Source organism: Typopeltis vanoorti, chromosome 11 (genome assembly GCF_054136105.1).
Source record: "Typopeltis vanoorti isolate ZY-2024b chromosome 11, IOZ_Tvanoo_1.0, whole genome shotgun sequence".
NCBI classification, from domain to species: domain Eukaryota; kingdom Metazoa; phylum Arthropoda; class Arachnida; order Uropygi; family Thelyphonidae; genus Typopeltis; species Typopeltis vanoorti.
This window is the reverse complement of record NC_143559.1, coordinates 119,472,555-119,498,509: the sequence shown is the minus strand read 5'-3', so window position 1 is coordinate 119,498,509 and position 25,955 is coordinate 119,472,555. Positions and strand designations below refer to the sequence as shown.

Genomic DNA, 25,955 nt, shown 5'->3' with positions numbered 1-25,955 from the left:
TTGAGTTTCTTTAGTCATGTTTTTTTCTAAAATTTCTTTTAATTATCATTCATTCTGTTGTAAAATTGTGTAGTCTTGCTTCCAGTTGTGAATCAGTATTGTATTGCGAGATTACATTTCCTAGGTAATTGAATTCTGTAACTTCCAATCTTTATTTGTTTCTTTGTTTTAGAATCCAAGTTTCACTTCCAAATTTGAATTTTAGAGGTCATATTATGTAATCTTAATTGAGTTTCTTTAGTCATGTATTTTCCAAAATTTCTTTTAATTACCATTTATCCTGTTGTAAATTTGTAGTCTTGCTTCCGGTTGTGAATCAGTATTGTATTGCGAGATTACATTTCCTAGGTAATTGAATTCTGTAATTAATAATTTTTGTTTCAGAGATTTTCATTTTAAATTTTTTTGCATTTAGATCAGGAGTTGGCAAGATGCAGCCCAAACGTGCATTTTTTGCAGCCCATAAAAGGTTGACTATACTTACATGGCATGTGGCACATATGTTGAATTATATGAATAATATAATTATTCATATAATTCATATACTTCGTGATATCTCCCGTGCAACTTGGAAATACCAACAAAAGGAAACTTTTGCTGGTATTATTGAAGATTTACAAACAGAATTTTCAACAAGATTTGTGGACTTTCATAAAAAATAGCATCGAAATGCAATTATGTTTGAACGCTTTTAACGTCAACATTGATCAATGCTTACCAAAAGAAAAATTTGAAGGATTAATCAGTTTCACAAAGATGATAGTCGCATTTGGAAGCACCTACATTTGCGAATAAGCATTTTCTGCCATGAGTTTTAGAAAAAATTATTAAATTTCTTCTTGACTGACTGATGGAAATTTGCATGCTTTGATTCGAATTTGCACCTCAGGTTATAAAGTGGATCTAGATCTGGCTATGGGAAAACAGTCACAAAAGTCACATTAAGCAGGAAGACATACGTACGTATTGTGATGGATACACTATATTACTTTGTTTTTACGTGATAATTTTTCATTGTTTCATTTTAATGCTTGTTTCATATCTCGTACTTTAAATATTTCTGTCTTTTAAGATTGACATAATAAAAATTGATAACATAAGTATTTTTTTTTCACTCACTATTTTCTCTTCTTAAATAAACGCTTGCGGCCTGATTATTAAAAATAAAAGTTGAATGTGGCCTGTGAGTCTAAAAATGTTGCCGATCCCTGATTTAGATGGTTAGTTGCAATTTGGAGTTTATCTTCTGAATTTGAAATTAGTACTTGATCATCTGCATAAAGTATTGTATTTAACTGTATATTATTTTTTAATTTAATTCCATTTTTGACAGTATTCTTTTAGGATTCTGATTATATAAATGGGCTGTTTTTTTTTTTTTTTTTTTTGAAAGTGGTATAAGTCCAGTTTTGGAAAAAAATTAGTTAATGAGATAGTTTTAGTGAGACATAGATGTCCTCTTTTTATATTTTTAATAACACAATCAGTGGTGTACAATATCCTCATAAATTAATCAAAATCTATTAACATTTGCCAATATGTTTTAGTTGATTCAAATGCAAACCCTAAAATCTCAATCTCTATCTCAATGTATGAATAAATGGACTTATACCACTTTCAAAAATAACGGCTCAGATGTTGAATAGAATTGGGATAAGCCATAGCCTTGTCTTTATTTATAGTTCTTTATAACTTTATATATAGTTCTAAATAACTCCTTTATTTATAGTTATAGGTTCTGATAATGTTCCATCTGCAAATTTCATGCAAAATTTTGTTTCTCTGTATGGACTTTTTATTGCTTCAACTATTTGAGGACGTATTTTATCACCTTGTAATATTTTCCAGAGTAGATTTCTGTTCGGGTTATCATACGCTTTTTCATAGTCAATAAATAGAAGGAAGTGGGTAGGTTAAATTCTTTTTTTTTTTTCCTATGATCTGTTGCATTGTGAAAGAATCTGTGCATCCTCTTCTAATACCATACTTGTTCTTCTAAATAATTTTCTATATATTTAATTAGTCTGTTCTTTAAGATATTTGCATATAGTTCAGATGCTGTTGTTAAAAGAGTAATGCCTCTGTAATTTCCACATTTGTCCTTGGGACCTTTTTTGTGAATATTTATTACTACTCCAGACATTCTTTTGGGATGTTTTGATATTTCCAAATATTATTGAAGAGTTTAAGTAGGTTTTCTTTTAAGCTATTGTCTGCATATTTAAAGAGTTCAACACATATTCGCTCCAGGCTCGGACTTTTTCTATTTCTTGATTTTTTTAAATTCTTTTCTAATTCTTCCATTACTATTTCTTTTGTACTTGTATATTGATATCTTCAGTTCTGTGAGATTTGTCATTGTTTTCTATTTCTTGTTTTTCATTCCACAATCTTTTATAGTGTTCTATCCGATCCTCTTTGGAAATTAGATTATTTCTTAATTGGTCTTTTTCTGCTGTTTGTAGTTGTCTGAAAATTTTAAAAATCTGTTCTTTATGGTCCAGTGATATTCTGCTCTAATGATTTAACATATTTACTCCAGTCTTCTCTGCGTATATTTCTGGAAAGCTTTCTGACTTCGGCTCGTAGTTTCTTATATTGTATATAGTCAGCAGTGTTTTTACTCTGCAGATATATTTTAAAAGCCTGTTTTTTCCTTTTGATTAATTCCTTTAAGTCATTATTCCAAGTTCTTAGCCATTTTTTGTTTTTCCTTGATTTATAACCTAAACTTTCTTCTGCTGCTTTTAGTATGGCTTCCTTTATATTCCAGTTAGTTTCAATATTTTTTGTGGTTGGTTTTATTTTATCTCTTATTCTGCTTTTAGATAGTTTCTAACACTCCCTCCTGTTCTAAGTGGTAAGTTTTAAACTGTTTATTAGATGTTGGTTCTTTATCTTTTTTTTCTTTTGAACTATGTGGTTCTTTTTATGAATTCTAATCTGCTTTCAACAATGCAATCATTATCAGTTTTGCTCCCTCTAAAAATCCCTGTATCCTTGATATTATTATTTAGTTTATTGTTAATAATAATGTAATCTATTACTGATTTAGTTCCTATTTCTTCCCATGTATACTTATGTATATTTTTATGCCTGAGGAAAATATTGCTGATTTTTAGATTTAATATGCAGAAATCTCTTAATAAAATTCCATTGTTATTGATCACCAATTCTCCCTCTGATCCAATGCATCCTGTTATTGGGTTACTTCCCACTTATTTCAGAGGTGAAATATTTAAACTATTTAGACAATTTTTTTGTGAAGATGGTAAATTAAATGTAGAAATATACAACAGATTAACAAAGCTAGTATGGTGTGTAGTCAGATGAATAAATTTGTATGTAATTACAGAGAAGTCAAACACAACTATCTTTGAATGTGGCATTCAGACATAACTGGTTTGAATATCACATGTTGGCATTCAAACCAGTTTTTAACTTATTGACTTGAATCAGGATAGAAATAAAATAGGTTGATCAAAAATTAGATACTAATGTGAGAGTTCTGAGAAAAAGGAAGTAAACAAGATAGCATCTATGTTAGATTCATATTATAAATGAAAATTTTCGTGTACAAAGCTAGTCTAAAGTGCTGGTCACTTAAACAGAATTAGAGATGAAAGATTAACAATAAAAGTGTTAGACCAAAATGTAAGACTTGGCTATATTGGAGTCCTGACAGACCAATTTGGAGGGAAGTTGTCAGTTGCAGTGATCACTAATTATGTAAACATCATGCAGGTTTATCATCATCTCCCATCTCATCTCATCTCATCCACTTGATAATGGGTTGAGTCCACTAAGAAGAAAGGTTCTCCACTTATCGCGATCTTTAGCCATCTCACTCATGACTCTATAGCTGGGTAGATGGGAATGTTCTTTCAGCAGCTTTATCCAAGTACTTCTTAGTCTGCCTTAGGTCTTTATCTTCCTATATATCCATTCAGAGCTAAATATGGGAGTCTATGGTCATATTCAGAGAATGGCTTAGGGGCCATTCTCTGAATATGACCAAACCATCTCAGTTGATGCTTAATGATTGTGATAATTATATTATCTGGGAAGTTTAAATCTGTTCTGACTTGATCATTAGTCTTGTGTTCCATCCAGTGGGTGTTATTAATTTTTCTGAAGCATTTTATTTCAAATGCTTGAAGTCTCTTGATTGGTTGTTGAGTTAATCTCCAAGCTTCTGAAGCATAAGTAGCCGTTGGGATAATAATTGTTTTATATAATTTTAATTTTAGACTCGTTGGGATTTTTTTATTTTTCCATATTTTGTTTAGTTTATTCATGTTGGTCCAACCTAGGTTTAGCCTGTGTTTTACTGTTTCCATATTGTTGAGGTTACTAGATATAAGATTGCCAAGATAAACATATTTATTAACTTGTTCCAGCAGATGATTTTCGAGATTTATAGAAATATTTTCTTCTTCTCTACCTATCTTCATTATTTTCATTTTATGATGATTTATTTTCATACCATAAGTTTTACAAGACTCATTTAAAATATTAATAGTTTTTTCTAGCATGTGGTTTAGAATCTGCTAAAATAATGATATTGTTGTGTCCCAATTTATGATTTTTATTCTATCTAGTGAAATTCTGCTTATCTATATTCAACTTTTATCTATGTACGAGATATCACCCCAAAATACAAATATTTATGCTTTTTCTCCCTTTAGTGTCCCTAATATTTATATTATACTGCGCCTTTCAGGACATTTAGTTCAAGATATATAATTCGAAAACAAGGAGCAAAATACAAAAATGTGTCTGAGCGTGAAACTATTAAACAGTCGTGACCCTCTATCTCGTAACTTAACACATTAATTTCCCACGTGATTAGGTTTGTACGTTTTTCAAGTGGTGCATTGGGCAGCAATTTCAGACAACTGTTTTATCAATGAACAAAGGTTTAAACTCATTAGTATGGTACAATTCAATTTCTAATATAATTCAATTCAATACTAAGAAAACATTTACAACATAACATTAGAAAATCACAAGTATTTGGCTAAGATCCTATATGGGTATTACGATCATGACGCCATAACAAATTCAACACATACAATCATATGTGTAATCCCAGATCTAATTAACACCTTAGTTAACCCTATATTAGTCTGAATATATGCTATATGCTGTAGCACATGGACATATGTGATCAATTCACTCTATTTAACTATCCAAAACTATGTAGATTAAATTATCCTTTCACTGTACTAACACATAACTTTGACATTTAAAACTTTCTTATACGTTACAATACATATGCATAATTCTCAGGACACATGAATACCTATATAATTAATATTAAACAAGCATACTCTCAGTATAATCAGTCATGTACTAAAGTCCTAGTATAAATTTTCTTAGTCTCTTCAACAGTTCAGTAATAGAATAATGATTACAATTACAGACGATTTTCAGTTAACACGAGATTTTTACAGTACCTTTTTCTCTTGAGTTTTCTATATTGGCCTCTACCTTTTTCTGATTGAACTATCCTGGTATGATCTCTCCTATAATCGGTCACTCCTAAGTTCTTTTGGCATTAAACTGTGCTTATGCGATCTTTACTTTTCGTACTTGAATTAAGAACACACTTTAGAATCATTTATACCATGGCTGTGAAACTCACCACGTGGACACCAACTTCTTTACAGATTTCCTTTTTTCGTAGTTGTCACTGGATGATGAAACACTTAGACAATATCTTCTTTCCTTTGGCTAAATGGCATTCCTCGTTTCTTACCATAGGAAATACAGAATCGAAATCCCACTCACTTTTGTTTCCTTGTTGTGACGACGGAGATTTTCCACTCGGGAAAACCGCGTGAAAACCAATACAAAGGAGCTCGTGAAGAAACTATCCGGGAAAAAGCCTTGTGGGTGGGGTTTCTAACCCTTTTATACCTTGACCACTACCGGCACCTTTAATTTCTTTTTTCCGCCACTTACTGGATTCGACTTCACCGACCAATTAGGGTGGCGTTTTTCTTCCAAACATCCTGAGGTCGGCGAGCATGTGACTGACACATGACAATGTCTCAATCCGGGAATTGACCCTGAGCGATAGTCTATTGTTTTCTTTTGCTAGCCTCTAAATTAATCCCCTTTCCAAAATTTTCTAAGAATTTACTTAATATTTTAATCTCTAGCCTCTCACATACAATTTCTTATGACTAATCTTTTCTGTCTTACTTAGCTAATTTTTTCATATCACAACTTGTAATATATTCCTTCTTTTATTAGTTAGTTCAACAAACACTTTTTTGTTATATATTTTACTTGGATGCAAGAATATTTTTCTTTCTTTAAATAATTTGTGTATTAGCTTTTATACAGGGGTTTTATTTTAATTTTCTCTTCATGTTACAACATGATAACTGAAAATTCCACATAGTGAAGGTATCAGAGTGTAACAATATCATCTGCGTATTTTATGCGATTAATGTTGGTACCACCTGGTTCATCAGCTATGGTTTTACAGACTTCTTCTAGGAAGATGATAAAGAGTTGAGGTGAGAGAGGGCATCCCTGCATTACACCTTTCTCGACTGAAATCCTCGGTTTTAATGTTGTTCATTTTAACAAAAGCTTTGGTGTCTCCATAATAATTTGTAATAAATGTTAAAATATCCGAATCCATTTTTTATGTTTTTTAGGATAGTGATCAATTTGTTTCTATTAACTGAATCAAAGGCTTGCTTAAAATCTATAAAACAACAGTATATGGACAGATTGTATTCCCAATATTTTTCTGTTATATTATTAATGGTAAAGATATGGTCTATGGTGGATCTATGTGGCCTGAATCCTGCTTGATTTTCCTCTGTGATTTTTTCTCTAAGCACCTGTGTTCTCTTTTGTATAATTCGAATGAATAGTTTATAACTATGACTTAAGAGTCTATAATTTTCACGTATTCTTTTGTCTCCTTTTTTGTGAATTGGTAATAATTCCTATTTTCCAGTCAGTTGGGATTACTCCAGTATAAAGAATTTGATTAAATAAATTCATTAAGAAATTAGTAGCTTCCTTGCCACCATATATCCATAGTTCTATAGATATTTCATCTTTACCCGTAGATTTTGAAAGTTTCATTTGGTTTATTGCATTTATAATTTCTTCTGGGGTTATGGGTGATGCCTTTTCATATATCATCTTTTCTGTTATACTTTCCTCCTCCTGTTCTTTTTGAAATAATGTTTGATAGTAGTCCTTCCAAATTATTTTAATATTTTGTATTGACCCAGTTTCTAGATTGTTTTTATCTTTCATTGTTAATGGTTTATCTTTATAGATCTTAGTTAATTCTTTGATAATTTTGTATACCATTTTATTATAATTTCTTTTATTAGCTTCTTTGCACAGTTTTGCTTTTTCCTCCAACCAGTTATTTTTGACAGATATGCACATTTTATCAATTTTGTTTTTAAGATTCTTATAATGTTGTTTATTTTCTTCTGTATTTTTTATTTAATATATGCTTTGCTGTTCTTTTTTTCTTCTAAAGTATTTAAAATTTCAGGGGTTATCCATTCATGATTTGGTCTTGATGTTGTACCAAGTATGTTTCTTGCAGTACTTGTAACAATTTTTTTACCTTGATTCCATGTATTTTCTATATTGTCATAGGAAAATTTTCTAAACTCATTTCCTATTAGTGTCTGATAGTTATCTTGCATAGATTTCTCTTTCAGTTCTGACAGGTCCACTTTGTTGATAGGAGTTCGTGATTTATGATACTTGAATTTTAGTTTAATTTTTGCTGCAAGCAGTTCATGGTCAGTGTCGAAGTCGGGAGTTTTTAAAGTTCTAACATTCCACACTGATGATTTCCAATTGCGTTTGATTAGAATGTAATCAATACAGTTCTTTATTGTACCATCTGGTGAGGGCCATGTATATTTGTGGGAAGGTCTATGGAAAAAAAGGGTATTACAGATAAATAGATTGTTTGCTTTACAAAATTCTAATATTCTTTCTCCTCTTTCATTTCTGTTATCAACTCTGAACCTGCCCATCACATCCTCCATGTCTGGGGTAAACTTCCCAATTTTGGCATTAAAATCACCCATCACTATTAATATATCTTTCTTATTGGTCTTGTCTATTAGATCTTGCAACTTATCATAGAAGCTATCGATTTCTTCATCTTCATGTGACTGGTCAGGGGCATAGATTTGAATTATTGTAAAGTGAACATTTTTTTCTTTACCTTTTAATCTGATAGTGATCATTCTTGGGCCATGTGGTTCTATGGCCATGACTGCATTTTGTAGCCTATTGTTCACTAAAATGGTGACTCCTTCTCTATGTATATTGTCCTCTCTGCCCGAGTAGAATAGTTTTCCTGAATTTATGTTTCTAACTCCTTCTCCTGTCCAATGGGTTTCAGCCAAGCCTACAATGTCCCATGTAATCCTAGCAAGTTCTTTTTCCATCAAATTTGTTTTCCCAGGTTTTAACTGTGTCCTTATATTTAAGGTTATGAGATGTGAAACTCTATTGGTTGACCACATACTAAACGTCTCGGCTGCTCCCTGTGATCTAGGATCAGTCGCATCAGTTTCCTCAGACGCAGTAATATTCTGTTGACACAGTGGAGACTCCTGATTCATAGAGTTGAATGGCAGAATAATGCAGCCAGCTTGCCACTCCTCTGCTTCATCCTTTGGTCCACGACTCCTTATTCTTTATTCATCATCATCAAATTCCTCACATGTACCCTCAAAGGATATACAGGATATGATAGTACTACATGAAAAATTTACATCATTACTAACTTCCTATCTACAATTTTCCTCCAAATCAGTCTGTTACTTGTCAAGACTCCAACATTATCAGATCTTATATTTATATCGTCTAAGGCACTTTGTACCGTATCAATCCACCTTGGTCTTCCTCTGGGTCGTTTTCCTGCCAACCTGGCAGAGAACACTTGTTTTGCTAATCTTTCCTCGCCCATTCTGTTTCAGTGACCATACCACCTGAGATTAGCTCTGCTAAGGCATTCCTGGATGTTACAATGTCAAGTTCTTTCCTAATATCCTCGTTTTTAACATGATATTGCCATTGATGCCATCTGCTCACGCCTCTAATCTTTCTCCGGACTCTCATATCTGTGGTCTCTAGTCTTTGGTCAAGCATTTTACTTCTGACCCAGATCTCAGATCCATAAGTTAAAACTGGTTTGAACATTGTCTTGTATACAGCTAATTTAGTGTTCTCACTAATTTCTCTCTTATTCCATATGAATTTATTCAATTGACTGCCTACCATACCAGCTTTGTTGATTCTATTGTCTATTTTCATATTTAATTTATCATCTTCACTAAAAATTGTGCCTAAGTAGCTGAAATGTTTTACTTGTTCCACAGGTTTCCCATTCACAACACAGTTGACATTTTCAACAATTGTACCTATTTTCATTGTCTTTGTTTTTTTAATGCTAACCTTCATACCATATCTATTACAACAGTTATTCAATTTAGTCAGGGAATCTTGCAAACTTCATCATCATCATCAAATTCCTGCCATGTACCCTCAAGGGGTGTACAGGATATGATAGTACTACATGAAAAAATTACATCATTACTAACTTCCTATCTACAATTTTCCTCCAAATCAGTCTGTTACTTGTCAAGACTCCAACATTATCAGATCTTATATTTCTATCGTCTAAGGCACTTTGTACCGTATCAATCCACCTATATCTTGGTCTTCCTCTGAGTCGTTTTCCTGCCAACCTGGCAGAGAACACTTGTTTTGCTAATCTTTCCTCTCCCATTCTATTTAAGTGACCATACCATCTGAGATTAGCTCTGCTAACGCATTCCTGGATGCTGACAATGTCAAGTTCTTTCCTGATATCCTCATTTTTAATATGATATTGCCATTGATGCCATCTGTTCACGCCTCTAATCTTTCTCAGGACTCTCATATCTGCGGTTTCTAGTCTTTGGTCAAGTGTTTTATTCTGACCCAGCTCTCAGATCCATAAGTTAAAATTGGTTTGAACACAGTCTTGTATACAGCTAATTTAGTGTTCCGACTAATTTCTTTCTTATTCCATATGAATTTATTCAATTGACTTCCCACGATACCAGCTTTGCTGATTCTGTTGTCTATTTCTATATTTAGTTTACCATCTTCAGTAAAAATTGTGCCTAAGTAGCAGAAATGTTTTACTTGTTCCACAGGTTCTCCATTCACAACACAGTTGACATTTTCAATGATTCTGCCTATTTTCATTGTCTTTGTCTTTTTATTGCTGACCTTCATACCATATCTATTACAACAGCTATTCAATTTAGTCAGAGAATCTTGCAGACTTGTAGCGGATTTATTTAGAAGTATAACATCATCCGCATAAAGCAAAGAGCTGACATTAACATCTCCAATTTTGATATCAGGTTTAATACCACTTTCCTTCATAATGTGATCCATATAGATAATGAATAACAGAGGGGATAATGTACATCCTTGTCTCACACCAGATTTAACATTAAACCATCTTCCTGTACTTCCTTCAATTCTAACTGCTGACTCACAACTCAAATAAAGACTAAGTATTGCTTGATATAATGCCCCATTGACACCATATAACTGCAGCGTAATGAATAGCTTCTCTCTTGGCACCTTGTCATATGCCTTTTCCAAATCGACAAAACTTAAATACAGATCTTTGTTATATTCCCATGCTTTCTCGACTATTTGTCGTAAAGTGAAGATCTGATCCTGACAGCCTCTATTTGGCCTGAATCCAGCTTGTTTTTCACTAAGGTTTTCTTCCACAATTCTTCTCAACCGTTTCTCAAGTATACTTGCATAGATCTTGCCAGGAACACTCAGTAGGGAAATACATCTGTAATTCTCACATTCAGTTTTATTTCCCTTTTTATATATGGGTACTATGAGAGCTCTACTCCAATCATCGGGAATTCGTCCCTCTGTCCAGGCTTTCTGAACTATGCAGTGCAGCCACTGTAAGACTCTTATACCACCATACTTCAGCATTTCTGGTCGAATATCATCTACTCCTGCTGCCTTTCCACATTTCAAGCCTTTGATGGCTTTTTCTACTTCAAGTATGGATATGTATTCCTGACTGCATTCCTGGTTAGTGTGTTTTACCACTGTGCTGTCATCACTGCTTGTTTCATTTAGCAGTTTTTCAAAGTAATTACTCCATACTTCAAGGATATCTTTTTCTCCTGTTTTCATTTCACCTTTATCATCTCTAATTCCTTTTACAGCACTCTTTCCTCCATTCTTAAGCTTCTTCAACAACCTCCAGAATATTTTGCCACCTTCTTGATATTTATTTTCTATATTCTTGCCAAAGTCCTCCCATGACTTTTGTTTAGCTAGTTTTACACACTGTTTAGCTTTCTTACATTTGTCTCTGTATTCTGTAAGAGTAAAAGCTGACTTATTTGCCAGGAACTTTTGATATGCTTTCTTCTTTTCCTTCACTGCCTCTTTAACTTCCTGTGTCCACCAGGGAGTTCTGATTTTTTTATCTTTGCACACAACCTCACCACATGCCTCTCTGGCAGAATCAATCAATGTTTCCTTCAGAGTTTGCCACTGAATCTCCAAGGTTTGGTTCCTGTTCTCAAACTCTTTCATTTTCTTTTCAATAATATTTCTGTATTTTAGTCTACAGTTCACATCTGAGAGCTGCTCAACTTTTATTCGCTTTAAAACTTTCTTACATGTTATTCTTTTCAATATGAAATTCAATTTTATCCTGCTCAAGACTAAATAGTGATCACTTCCAATTTCAAATCCTCTGTACACTCTGGTGTCCTGCACCAGGGAGAAAACATCACTATCAACAATAACATAGTCAATGAGACTTTTCTTATTCCTAGCCTCTTCTCTCCATGTGAATTTGTGCACATTTTTATGTTGGAACATGGTGTTAGTAATAACCAGTCCATGTCCTGAGCAGAAATCCAACAGATATTTGCCATTATTATTAGCTTTGCTCTTTTCTCCAAATTTTCCCAAAATATTTTTGTATGTCTCACAATCATTTCCTACTCTACTATTTAGATCCCCAACAAGGACCAACTTTTCCTTTTTCATTGTGTCAGTTGCTTTTTCTAAAGCCTCAAAAAATTCCTCCACTTCTACCTTAGTAGAACCTTCTGTGGGACCATAGGCACAAATAAGTCTCATTGTCCAGTTCCCCATTCTCATATTTGCCCACATTACTCTACTTGAGACTGACTGCCATTCAAGAAGACTAGCCTCGTATTTTGTGTTGAATACTATGGCTACTCCTTCTTTTCCTTGATTGTTATTGCCTGAATATAACATTTTGTATTTATTGCTCAGAAAGATCTCACCAGTTTTGGTCTTTTTTGTTTCAGTCACCCCTATTATGTCGATCTGGTACTTATCTAATTCCTCAGCTAGCTCCATTTCTTTGCCATTCAGGCTTCGTACATTGATAGTACCGATCTTTAACTCTGGTGATGTTGAGTTGGGGTTTGTTTTCAGATTTGTTCCAGTAGCTGACTTTTCGCTGTTCGCCCTGGTTCCCTGGCGAAAACAACGGGGGCCTTGTTTAACCGGGCGACGCCCCAGCCGGCATGAAATTTTGTCATGTTGTACCATCATTTTTTATTTTGGTTTAACCAATAAGAATACAATTTGGTCGGCTAAATCCCAAATTGCCAGCCCATCCTTGTTCGTTCAGTATCAAAGTAGATACCCAACAGGGTGCACCACGAGAAGGTGAGGATTGGACATTAGGTCAGAAGCCCTGGTCGGTTCTCCGCATTCCTTTAAAGGCTATGTGGAGGTCTCCTCTCAGTTATACAGCTTTGACCCTTAAGCACCCCATCTTGCAAACTTGTATCGGATTTATTTAGAAGTGTAACATGTCCAATTCTGATATCATGTTTAATACCACTTTCCTTCATAATGTGATCCATATAGATAATGAATAACAGAGGGGATAATGTACATCCTTGTCTCACACCAGATTTAACATTAAACCATCTTCCTGTACTTCCTTCAATTCTAACTACTGACTTACAACTCAAATAAAGACTAAGTATTGCTTCATATAATACCTCATTGACACCATATAACTGTAGCATATTGAATAGCTTCTCTCTTGGCACCTTGTCATATGCCTTTTCCAGATAGACAAAACTTAAATACAGATCTTTCTTATATTCCCATGCTTTCTCAACTATTTGTCGTAAAGTGAAGATCTGATCCTGACAGCCTCTATTTGGCCTGAATCCAGCTTGTTTTTCACTAAGGTTTTCTTCCACAATTCTTCTCAACCGTTTCTCTAAGTATACTTGCATATATCTTGCCAGTAACACTCAGAAGGGAAATACTTCTGTAATTCTCACATTCAGTTTTATTTCCCTTGAGAGCTCTACTCCAATCATCGGGAATTCGTCCCTCTGTCCAGGCTTTCTGAACTATGCAGTGCAGCCACTGTAAGACTCTTATTCCACCATACTTCAGCATTTCAGGTCGAATATCACCTACTCCTGCTGCCTTACCACATTTCAAGCCTTTGATGGCTTTTTCTTCTTCAAGTATGGATGTGTATTCCTGACTGTATGCCTGTGGAGTATTTTTTACCACTGTGCTATCATTGCTTGTTTCATTTAGCAATTTTTCAAAGTAATTATTGCATACTTCAAGGATATCTTTTTCTCATGTTTTCATGTCACCTTTATCATCTCTAACTCCTTTTACAGCACTCTTTCCACCATATTTAAGCTCCTTCAACAACCTCCAGAATATCTTACCACCTTCTTGATATTTATTTTATATGTTCTTGCCAAAGTCCTCCCATGACTTTTGTTTAGCTAGTTTCACAAAGTGTTTCGCTTTCTTACATTTGTCTCTGTATTCTCTAAGAGCAAAAGCTGACTTACTTGCCAGCAAATTTTGATATGCTTTCTTCTTTTCCTTCACTGCCTCTTTAACTTCCTGTGTCCACCATGGAGTTCTGATTTTTCTATCCTTGCAGACAACCTCACCACATGCCTCTCTGGCTGAATCAATCAGGGTTTTCTTCAAGGCTTGCCACTGAGTCTCCAAGGTTTGATTCCTGTTCTCAAACTCTTTCATTTTTTCTTCAATAATCTTTGTTTATTTTAGTCTACAGTTCACATCTGAGAGCTGTTCAACTTTTATTCGCTTTAAAACTTTCTTACATGTTATTCTTTTCAATATGAAATTCAATTTTATCCTGCTCAAGACTAAATAGTGATCACTTCCAATTTCAAATCCTCTGTACACTCTGGTGTCCTGCACCAGAGAGGAAACATTACTATCAACAATAACATAGTCAATGAGACTTTTCTTATTCCTTGCCTCTTCTCTCCATGTGAATTTGTGCACATTTTTATGTTGGAACATGGTGTTAGTAATAACCAATCCATGTCCTGAGCAGAAATCCAACAGTTCCTACTCTGCTATTTAGATCCCCAACAAGGACCAACTATTCCTTTTTCGTTGTGTCAGTTGCTTTTTCTAAAGCATCAAAAAATTCCTCCACTTCTACCTTAGTAGAACCTTCTGTGGGACCATAGGCACAAATAAGTCTCATGGTCCAATTCCCCATTCTGATATTTGCCCACATCACTCTACTTGAGACTGCCTGCCATTCAAGAAGTTTAGCCTTGTATTTTGTGTTGAATACTATGGCTACTCCTTTTCTTTGATTGTCATTTCCAGAATATAACATTTTGTATTTATTGCTCAGAAAGATCTCACCAGTTTTTGTCTTTTTTGTTTCAGTCACCCCTATTATGTCGATCTGGTACTTATGTAATTCTTCAGCTAGCTCCATTTCTTTGCCATTCAAGCTTCTTATGTTGATAGTACCGATCTTTAACTCTGATGATGTTTAGTTGAGGTGTGCTTTCAGGTTTGTTCCAGTAGCTGACTTTTCACTGTTTGGCCTGGTTCACTGGGCGAAAACAACAGGGGCTGTGTTTAACTGGGCGACACCCCAGCCGGCATGAAATTTTTTCATGTTGTACCATCATTTTCTATATTGGTTTAAGCCAATAAAAATACAGTTTGGTCGGCTAAATCCCAAATAGCCAGCCCATCCTCGTTCTTTCAGTATCCAGGTAGATACCCAACAGGCTGCACCACGCGAAGGTGAGGATTGGACATTAGGTCAGAAGCCCTGGTCGTTTCTCCACATTCCTTTAAAGGCTACGTGGAGGTCTCCTCTCAGTTATACAGCTTTGACCCTTAAAAATCCAACTTATATAGGTTTTTCATAGTATGCTATATATGATGATGATGAAAATTGTCCAATCCAAATGAAAATTTACATGGTGAAATGTTTAACATCTTCAAATTTCTTGAATTCTGTTTGACTAAAGTATTATTTAGTATAAGTTTCAAATATTTTTCTTAGTTTTACAATTAAAAATGATTCATTTTAAAACCAAATTGAAATAACAAATTTTGCTGATGATTCCAAATATTGTATTTCAGTAAAATCTGCTTTAGCCATGTACTGTTTTCAATGGTTTCTTATTATGAAGTTGCATAATTGCCTTTGCAGTTGAATTTTAAATTTTAACTAGTTATGTGAATATAAAAAAAAATCTATGAGCATTTTTAATTTTTATCATTTACTATGGTTAAAATTATCATTAAGTAAAACTTACATTTTCCTTCAAATTTCTATAGTCTGCTGAAGATAACTGGATTTTGACAGAGTACAGAACAGCACTAGATCGTTTTGTAAAACAGAGGTTTGTATTGACCTTTATTTGTAGCTGTAATTTGAAGTTAATTCCCCAGTGCATAAACTATGCTTAACTTCCTATTACAACTGATTACAACTTCTCTTGGGACACTGTTTTTAAAATAAACATACTGATATGTATATTTGTGCCATCACCCATGTCTTATATTGCTATATAAGTTGAGCAGATATAATCCTAAGGTTGACTGTAGATCTCTATTTATTCTATCAAAGACCCATGTGGATTTAGAAAATGTGTCATATCAGTGGCTTCTCCATTCATCACCAATTGACTACAACATTACTACATAATTAAGTTTATATAATTACTAGCATCCTCTCAACAATTTTTCTTTCTAATCATCATCAAATTCCTGACATGTACCCTCAAGGGGTGTACAGGATATGACAGTACTACATGAAAAATTTACATCATTACTAATTTCCTATTTACAATTTTCCTCCAAATCAATCTGTTACCTGTCAAGACTCCAGCATTATCAGATCTTATATTTTTATCTTCTAAGGCACTTTTTACCATATCAATCCAACTATATCTTGGTCTTCCTCTGGGTCTTCTTCCCGCCAACCTGGCTGAGAGCACCTGTTTTGCTAATCTTTCCTCTCCCATTCTGTTTAAATGACCATACCACCCTGAGATTAGCTCTGCTAATGCATTCCTAGATGCTAATAATGTCAAGTTCTTTCCTGATATTCTTGTTTTTAATATGATATTGCCATTGATGTCATGCGTTCATGCCCCTAATCTTTCTCATCTGCAGTCTCTAGTCTTTGGTCAAGTGTTTTATTTCTAACCCAGCTCTCAGATCCATAAGTTAAAATTGGTTTGAATACTGTCTTGTATACAGCTAATTTAATGTTCTGACTAATTTCTCTCTTATTCCATATAAATTTATTCAGTCGACTTCCTATAATACCAGTTTTATTGATTCTGTTTTCTATTTCCACATTTAATTTACCATCTTTATTAAAAATCGTGCCTAAATAGATGAAATGTTTTACTTGTTCTATAGTTTCTCCATTCACAATGCAGTTGATATTTTCAATGCTTCTGCCTAATTTCATTGTCTTTGTCTTGTTGATGAGCTGGTGTCGAGGCTAGCAGGTGAAAAGACGTACTGTCAGAGAGCTCCTGAAAGATTTGTAATTTTTGTTGATTTATTAAGTGTTTTCTTAGATTTAATTGAGTAATTTTAGCATATTATTGTTAGTTTTTTAGTGTAGTTATTGTACTAAAGCATTTTATGACATGATTTCAGGAATATTATTAGTTTTTACTATTCTTAAAAATGGTGCCAAAAACTTGTCATAACAAGGCAGTGACTAAAGCTAAAGTTACTACTGAGGAGAGCGTTTGTCCTGAACAAAAGCACTGCAGCAGTGATGATAATAATTTATCTGAGGATACGTTGACATTAGAAATAGCTCGGTTAAAAAAATTATTAGCGAATCGGAAAAGGTGGAAAAACATTTGACTAACTTCAAAAAAATAAGAAAAGGGACGAGAACAAGAACAGGGAAAATACTGAACATGGAAATCAAAATATTAATAACAACAAGGGTAAGTCAGTTAATATCTAAGGGAAAAAAAAAGGTAATATGGTATGGTAACTCAATTTTAAAATTTGCGCTTGCCGAGGAAGTCACCACTTCTAGTTTCCTGGGAGCGAAAAAATATGACAAACGTAATTGAAAACCAAAAAAGAAATCGTAGTTGTGGTAGGTGCTAATAATTTAAGTGGTGGGTACCAACCAGAATTACCATAGATGTGTGGGATGTGTTTGATAGCAGAAAAGATTTGTATAAGAAGATAGCCTGCACTTGAATTCATTTGGCATCAGAAACCTGGAGAAATTACTTCTTGGTATGAGACCTAATGCAGAGAGTCAGGGAAACTAGATCATCGAGGGAGGAATGGGAAAAATGTCTGTAAAAGTTCAGCTATGGTATGCAAACATGATAAAGATATGAATGCCTTCGAACATGGTTATGTATGTGACAAAGGAGTGGAAAAATATGCTTTGGGTTTGGACCTTTTAAGTATGTCTGTGGAGGGAAAAGAGAAAATTTTAGAACAAGACCAAATAGATTGCATAATTATAAGAATAGGCTAGGTTGTAATTTATTATATCTATACACAAATGCCAGGAGCATTAGAAACAAAGGGGTTGAGTTTGTTGCTTTATTGAATACGATGTGACCTAAGATTGTTGGCATTAGTGAAACCTGGCTATTAGAATCAGATATGGTAAGTGGGATCGAGTGTAACAGATATACTATTTTTAGGAATAATAGGAGAGGAGGAGGAGTGCTACTAATGATATCAGATGGCTTAATTACAGTTAGAGTAGAAACACAAGAAAAAAATGTCCCACGTAACGGTGAGTTTGAGTCTATCTGGTGTGAAGTGGAGGTTAAGAGAATGAAATATATGGTGGGACGTTGCTACAGACCTGGTGGCTCAGTTGTAGGGGACGAAGAAATGCATCTCCAATTTAGTCTTATGGGTACCAAGCGAATGATCATTATGGGTGACTTTCATTTTTGAAACATTGATTGGGTAGATGAGAAATGTCATGATAAGAAAGAACAGGAATTTATTGAATTGTTGCGAGACAACTTTCTCAAGCAGCATGTGAAAGAAGGAACTCAAGGTCAAAGAGTGTTGGATTTGCTCATAGCGTCAGAAAGATCTCTGTCAAGAATTTGGCTATTTTACCACCAATTGGTGACAGTGATCATGCTGTTCTTTCTTGGGAAGTATCTACTTGTATTGAAGCTCCAATTAAAGCAAGCTACATGCTGAACTGCAAAGCTGGAAATTATGATCAACTTAGAAGAATACTTTCTTTGGGCCATGGTATCAGTTACTGAATGGAAAAAATGTCAGCAATGCATGGGAATCTTTGAAAAAGTTCTTGAATGAGGCGGTATCTCAATGTATCCCTAGTGTTCGAAGAATAAATAGATTGGGAGTGAAATGGATGTGCAACCTTATTAAGCAAGAGATCCACAAGAAGAAGATGATGTGAAAAAAATATTGTGAGAATAAGAGTGAGAGGAGTTATGAAGTATATAAAACTCAGGCCAGAAAAGTAACGAGTATTATGAAGATAGCTAAAACTGAGTATGAAAAGAAATTGGCCATGCAAGCTAAAGGCAATCCAAAAGAAATTTATTGTTATGCTGCAAGCAAAAGAAAGAATGAATGTGGAAGAATAACTTTATTGAATGAAGATGGTACTCGAGTGTCAGAAGCTAATGAGATTGTTCAGTTAATGAGTGCTCACTTTGCTAAGATATATCAACCAGGTGTATGTAGCATGATGCACAGTGCTACTGGTACGTTGCATGAAGAGTTAGAGGTTCATGAAATTGAGGTTGAAGAGCTCTTGCATAACCTGGATAAGAATTTGTCAATAGGGACAGATGGAATATCAGCCAGTTTGCTAAAGGAATGTTCAGCTGAATTGGCTAGGCCTTTCACACATTTGTATAACTTGAGTCTCAGCTCAGTAATGATACCACAGGAATGGAAGGAATGTATGATAGATCCATTGCACAAGGGTGGTGCAAAAACTGATATGTCTAACTACCGAACTATCGGTATCTCTGGTGTGGTAGTGAAGATTTTAGAGAATTTGGTAAGGACTCGCATACAGAAATGGATAGACAAGCATTCTATACTCTGCAGGGAACACATCACGGGTTTACTAAAGGAAGGTCATGTTTTAGCAATTTGCTCATATTTTATATTTTATAACAATGTTATGGCCGAGTTGGATAAAAGAAATGGATACACTATGATAATGTTGGATTTTTCTAAGGCATTTGATAGGATACCACCTGAAAGGCTGTTGTGTAAACTGGAGAATATGGATTGGAATCTAATCTATTGTCTTGGATCAGGGGATGGTTGACAGACAGATATCAAAAAGTGGTATACACTGGGTGTGAATCTGCCAGATTTAAGTTAACCAATGGTGTACCTCAGTGTTTCGTCCTTGGGCCATTATTGTTCAATCTGTACATTAATGACATCAGGAAGGATCTAACATCAGATGTGCAATTGTTTACTGATGATGCAAGGATAGGCAGGGCAATCAGGGATGCTACTGATATTCAGCAATTACAAAATGATTTGAATAGACTGGAAATCTGGGCAAACAAAAATGGCTGTCAGTTTAATGCTAGTAAAGATAAAGTTATGCACTTTGGTGTGATTAGAGTTTTCCAATGGCATATTACATTGGCAAGGTTATGCCACAAATTAACTGAATAGGCAAGAGATTTTGGTGTATTGGTGGATAAGAATTTTAAAGTTCAAAAGTCGCATAGCAAAATTTATGTGACCTTTGAAGTTATATGAGCAAATACAACTCAGGATATATTTGCTTCAACATATCCTGACAGAGGATATGTTGAAGCAGTTTGGCTAATTGTTGACAACTTGGCCATCCCAGATAGTTCCAACAATCAGTGATACTGATTGTTGAAATACATGAAATACAGAGTTGGCAGTGTGGTGATATGGGTCTGTTTTTACCTAGTTTGGCTCCGAGAGATATCTGAACATTCTGGACAGTGCAGTGATTCCTATTTTGTGGCAATTTTACGGAACTGACCATTTTCTCTTTCAGCAAGACAATGTACTGTGTCATAAGGCTGCTGCTGTAACTGCATGGTTTGTGGACATAAACATTACCACAATTGACTGGCCTCTATAGAGCCCTGATCTCAACCCTATTGAACATCTGCAGAATGAATCCCAGGAATGGTCTCTTCCAGGGAATGTAGAATGAATTCCCTGGAAGAATGGTCTCAAATTCCCATTGATCACTATTGTACACTTGTGGAAAGTATTCCCTGTAGGATTGTTGCAGCCATCACAGCAAAAAGGAGGTCCTATATGAATTAAAATATAATAATGGAATTAACTCGTGTAAAATATTATTTATTAGTATAATTCTTGCCTGAGTATCACAGGCATCTTCAGTACATTTATAAAGCTAATTAAACAATAACTGACAATTCCAAAAGGTGCAACCTAAGTAGCTAATGTAAGATAACTAAAAAGGTCAATAAATTTCCTAACTAAAAAAAAAATATATATATACATATACATATATACACACAATAAAAAGTTAGAAAAGATTAGCTGATTTATAAAGTGCTATCTCCCATAAAGGGGATAGATGCAAACCATCGGATCTGTTTAAGTTAGGAGAGTGAAGTAAAGTTTCACATGTTTCTTTATAAAGTCGTTCCATGAGGAACCGACTTTTGTGAAGAACTCTTATTTTGTTCCAATGAACTCAATGTCTAGTGATTATGGCATGTTCTGCAAGTCCAGACTGTACAGGTTCAAGGTATTGAATATAAGACTGGTGTTCTTCTAGTTGAATAGAGGCGATCTTCCTGTTTGTCCGAAATAAGATAATCCACGAGCAAGGAATCTTGTAGACACCTGGATAACTAAGATGTGGAAGCTTGTCCTTTGGAGAAGCGAGAAAGGTGGAGATTTTCTGAAAGGTCGAAAGGCAACAAAAATATTTAGTGGTTTTAAAACTTTTGCTATGTGTTCACTAATGCCTTGCACATAAGGGATAGGAATGCGCATTATTTCTTCTGTATTAGAAGATGAAGGCATATTAAATTACTCAAATCTCTTTTGATGAAGGAATTCTTATATCCATTAGATAAAAAGGAGGAAATAATATGTTGCAGTTCTTTTTGTAACAGATCATCTGAAGAACAAAAGGAGTGGTCCCGATGAACCAGTGTTTTAATAGTAATAGTGCCTGCCTTTTGACTGGGATGGTGATGAGATTCAGCATGGATATAATGGCCTGTATGAGTCTTCTTTCTATAGACTGAGAAATGTAGTTACCATCTGGTTGGCAAAGAATTAAAAGATCTAAAAAGGCTAACTGCATATTTGATTCTACTTCTAGAGTGAACTGGATCCTTGGATGAAGTGCATTTAACTTAAGTTCACCAGAAGAGCCATCCCAGATAGCAAAAATGTCATTGACATATCTTAACCAATGAGTATGTCTAGGAGAAATGTTGTCAAAAATACATTGTTCAAAGTGCTCCATAAAGAAGTTGGTGATAGCAGGAGAAAGAGGATTGGCCATTGCTGTTCCTTCAATTGAAACAAGACAAGAGTCCTTCACAAAAGTCAGTTCCTCATGGAATGGCTTTATAAAGAAACGTGAAACTTTACTTCACTCTCCTAACTTAAACAGATCCGATAGTTTACATCTATCCCCTTTATGGGAGATAGTACTTTATAAATCAGTTAATCTTTCCTAACTTTTTATTGTATATATATATATTTTTAGTTAGGAAATTTATTGACCTTTTTAGTTATCTTACATTAGCTACTTATTTGTGCCTTTTGGAATTGTCAATAATATTGGAGTCTTGACAAGTAACAGACTGATTTGGAGGAAAATTGTAGATAGAAAGTTAGTAATGATGTAAATTTTTCATGTAGTATTATCATATCCTGTACACCCCTTGAGGGTACATGTCAGGAATTTGATGATGGTGATGGAATTGTCAGTTATTGTTTAATTAGCTTTATAAATGTACTGAAGATGCCTGTGATATTCAGGCGAAAATTATACTAATAAATAATATTTTACGTGAGTTAATTCTGTTGTTATATTTTAATTCTGGTATTTCCTTATTAAAACATATGAGGTCCTATATCTTATTAAGGTTGGCATCATGGCTGTTTGTTCCTCACACTATGGTGTCCATTGACTTCTTTCCAAACAGTGTATGTACCTTCTTTCAATATGGAATGGGTTACCATGGAAGAAGTAGACCCAAACCTCTTGCAATGGGAGAGTGTTTCACCCAGCAGTGGGTTACATACAGGCTGAATATCATGTCAATCCTCAACAGAAGATGCTCATGCTATCTCATAATATTCAAATTTTGGAACACATTAATCAGCAGATTAGTATAATGAGTGCAGAGTAATTGTTATGGAGGAGTTTCAACTTCGGAGATTAGTACAATGAGTGCAAATTGAGTAATTATTATGGAGGGGTTTCAACTTCAGAGACATAGATTGGCAGAAGGAAAGTCATGTGGCAGGAAGTAAATGGAATTTATGCACTTATTGAGAGATAATTACTTGTAACAGAATGAGCCTGAGTGGAATCGGGGTACAAGATTGTTGGATCTTGTTAAAGGAGAAGACCTGTCCATGGAAGAAGTAGACCCAACCCTCTTGCAATGGGAGAGAGTCTGCACTCATTAACTTTATACCTACTAAGGTAAGTATAAAGGTATAAACATTGCCTCCAATTGGGAAAAGTGATCATTTGGTCTTGAACTTGGGAGGTGGCAAACATGTGGAAATTCTAGTTAAGAAGGGGTATATGTGGAACTACAAAGCAGGTGATTATGATACACTTAGAGGCAGCTTGAAGCAGTACCATGGCATAAAGATCTGCAAAGGAATGGGAGATAATCAGGGGGGTATCTGGAAGAAGCAATATCTTACTGTATACCCATGGTCAGGAGGGTAAATCAAGTAGGTAGATGAGTGATTTAAAGCAAGAGCTGCAAAAAAAAAAAAAAAAAAAAAGATGTGGAGGGTATATAAAGAGAAAGATGACAGCTTATTCATGAACAGTACAAGGAATGGTTAAGAAAGTTGACTAGCATGCTAAGGAAGGCAAAATGATATTTTGAGAATAAGTTCACCAAGAAGACGAAAGGAAAGAGTTTTTTTAGTTATGTGGTAAGTAGGAGGAAGAATGACTATAGAAGGATAACTGAGTGCAGATGGTAGAGAGGCAGATGAAATTGTTAAGCTCCTGAGCGACCATTTTGCAAGGGTATATCTTCCAAGTGAAGATACTGTTGTTATGACAGAGGTGCTTAGGATATTGCAGAATCTGAATGGAAATTCAGCTGTGGGATTGGATAGGATATTGACTCACCTTTCAAGAGAATGTTCAGTGGGAGCTAGTGATGCCTTTGACTAGGCTGTTTAATTTAAGTCTCAGCTCTGACAAAGTCCCAAGAAAGTGGAAGGAGGGCAAAATAAACTCCTTTGTATAAAGGAGGATCCAAGTCTAGCACCAAATTATAGACCAATCATTTCCTCAGCAATGGATGGATGGATACTCTGAGGTGTTTTGTGAAGATTGGTCATGCATTAGTAATCTACTAATGTTTTATAATAGATTGACAACTGAGTTGGATAAAGGGAATATCTATGATAATACCGCTGGATTTTGCAAAGGTGCCTGACAGGACACCACATGGAACTCTGTTACGCAAACTGCAAAAGATGGGGATGGAGATGAAATTTATGATGTCGATAAAAGAGTAATGATGAACAAATACCAAAAAGTCGTATATCAGAATTCCCAAGAAGGCAGGTGACTAGTGGTGTGCTGATGGCTTCGTGCTTGGACCACTGCTGTTTAATTTGTGCATAAATGATATAGGAAATAATTTGAAGGCAGATATTCAGATGTTTGCTGATGGGGTGCTTAAGGGTCAAAGCTGTATAACTGAGAGGAGACCTCCACGTAGCCTTTAAAGGAATGCGGAGAACCGACCAGGGCTTCTGACCTAATGTCCAATCCTCACCTTCTCGTGCTGCACCCTGTTGGGTATCTACTTGGATACTGAACGGACGAGGATGGGCTGGCAATTTGGGATTTAGCCGACCAAATTGTATTCTTATTGGTTAAACCAAAATATAGAATGATGGTACAACATGACAAAATTTCATTCCGGCTGGGGCGTCGCCCTGTTAAACAAGGCCCCCGTTGTTTTCGCCAGGGAATCAGGGCGAACAGCGAAAAGTCAGCTACTGGAACAAATCTGAAAACAAACCCCAACTCAACATCACCAGAGTTAAAGATCGGTACTGTCAACGTAAGAAGCCTGAATGGCAAAGAAATGGAGCTAGCTGAGGAATTAGATAAGTACCAGATCGACATAATAGGGGTGACTGAAACAAAAAAGACCAAAACTGGTGAGATCTTTCTGAGCAATAAATACAAAATGTTATATTCAGGCAATGACAATCAAGGAAAAGAAGGAGTAGCCATAGTATTCAACACAAAATACAAGGCTAATCTTCTTGAATGGCAGTCAGTCTCAAGTAGAGTAATGTGGGCAAATATGAGAATGAGAAACTGGACAATGAGACTTATTTGTGACAATGAGACAATGAGACTAACATCGATGTTCCAACATAAAAATGTGCACAAATTCACATGGAGAGAAGAGGCTAGGAATAAGAAAAGTCTCATTGAATATGTTATTGTTGATAGTGATGTTTTCTCCCTAGTGCAGGACACCAGAGTGTACAGAGGATTTGAAATTGGAAGTGATCACTATTTAGTCTTGAGCAGGATAAAATTGAATTTCATATTGAAAAGAATAACATGTAAGAAAGTTTTAAAGCGAATAAAAGGTGAGCAGCTCTCAGATGTGAGCTGTAGACTAAAATACACAAAGATTATTGAAGAAAAAATGAAAGAGTTTGAGAACAGGAATCAAACCTTGGAGATTCAGTGGCAAACTCTGAAGAAAACATTGATTGATTCTGCCAGAGAGGCATGTGGTGAGGTTGTCTGTAAGGATAAAAAAATCAGAACTCCCTGGTGGACACAGGAAGTTAAAGAGGCAGTGAAGGAAAAGAAGAAAGCATACCAAAAGTTCCTGTCAAATAAGTCAGCTTGTGCTCTTAGAGAATATAGAGACAAATGCAAGAATGCTAAACACTGTGTAAAACTAGCTAAACAAAAGTCATGGGAGGACTTTGGCAAGAATATAGAAAATAAATTTCAAGAAGGTGGCAAAATATTCTGGAGGTTGTTGAAGAAGCTTAAGAATGGAGGAAAGAGTGCTATAAAAGGAATTAGAGATGATAAAGGTGACATGAAAACGGGAGAAAAAGATATCCTTGAAGTATGGAGTAATTACTTTGAAAAACTGCTAAATGAAACAAGCAGTGATGAGAGCACAGTGGTAAAAAACACTGACCAGGCATGCAGTCAGGAATACATATCCATACTTGAAGTAGAAAAAGCCGTCAAAGGCTTGAAATGTGGAAAGGCAGCAGGAGTAGATGATATTCGGCCAGAAATGCTGAAGTATGGTGGTATAAGAGTCTCA

The 25,955-nt window shown here is 34.9% G+C and overlaps 1 protein-coding gene across 1 annotated transcript in view; it reads left to right on the top strand.

The window, feature by feature from the left end:
* Mybbp1A (MYB binding protein 1a) overlaps positions 1-25,955 on the top strand; it is a 226,321-nt gene that overhangs the window by 171,971 nt on the left and 28,395 nt on the right. The window contains exon 25 of the mRNA XM_090400474.1: positions 15,712-15,776. Within this exon, the coding sequence (XP_090256600.1) occupies positions 15,712-15,776 (65 nt within the window). The remainder of the gene's footprint in view (positions 1-15,711; positions 15,777-25,955) is intronic.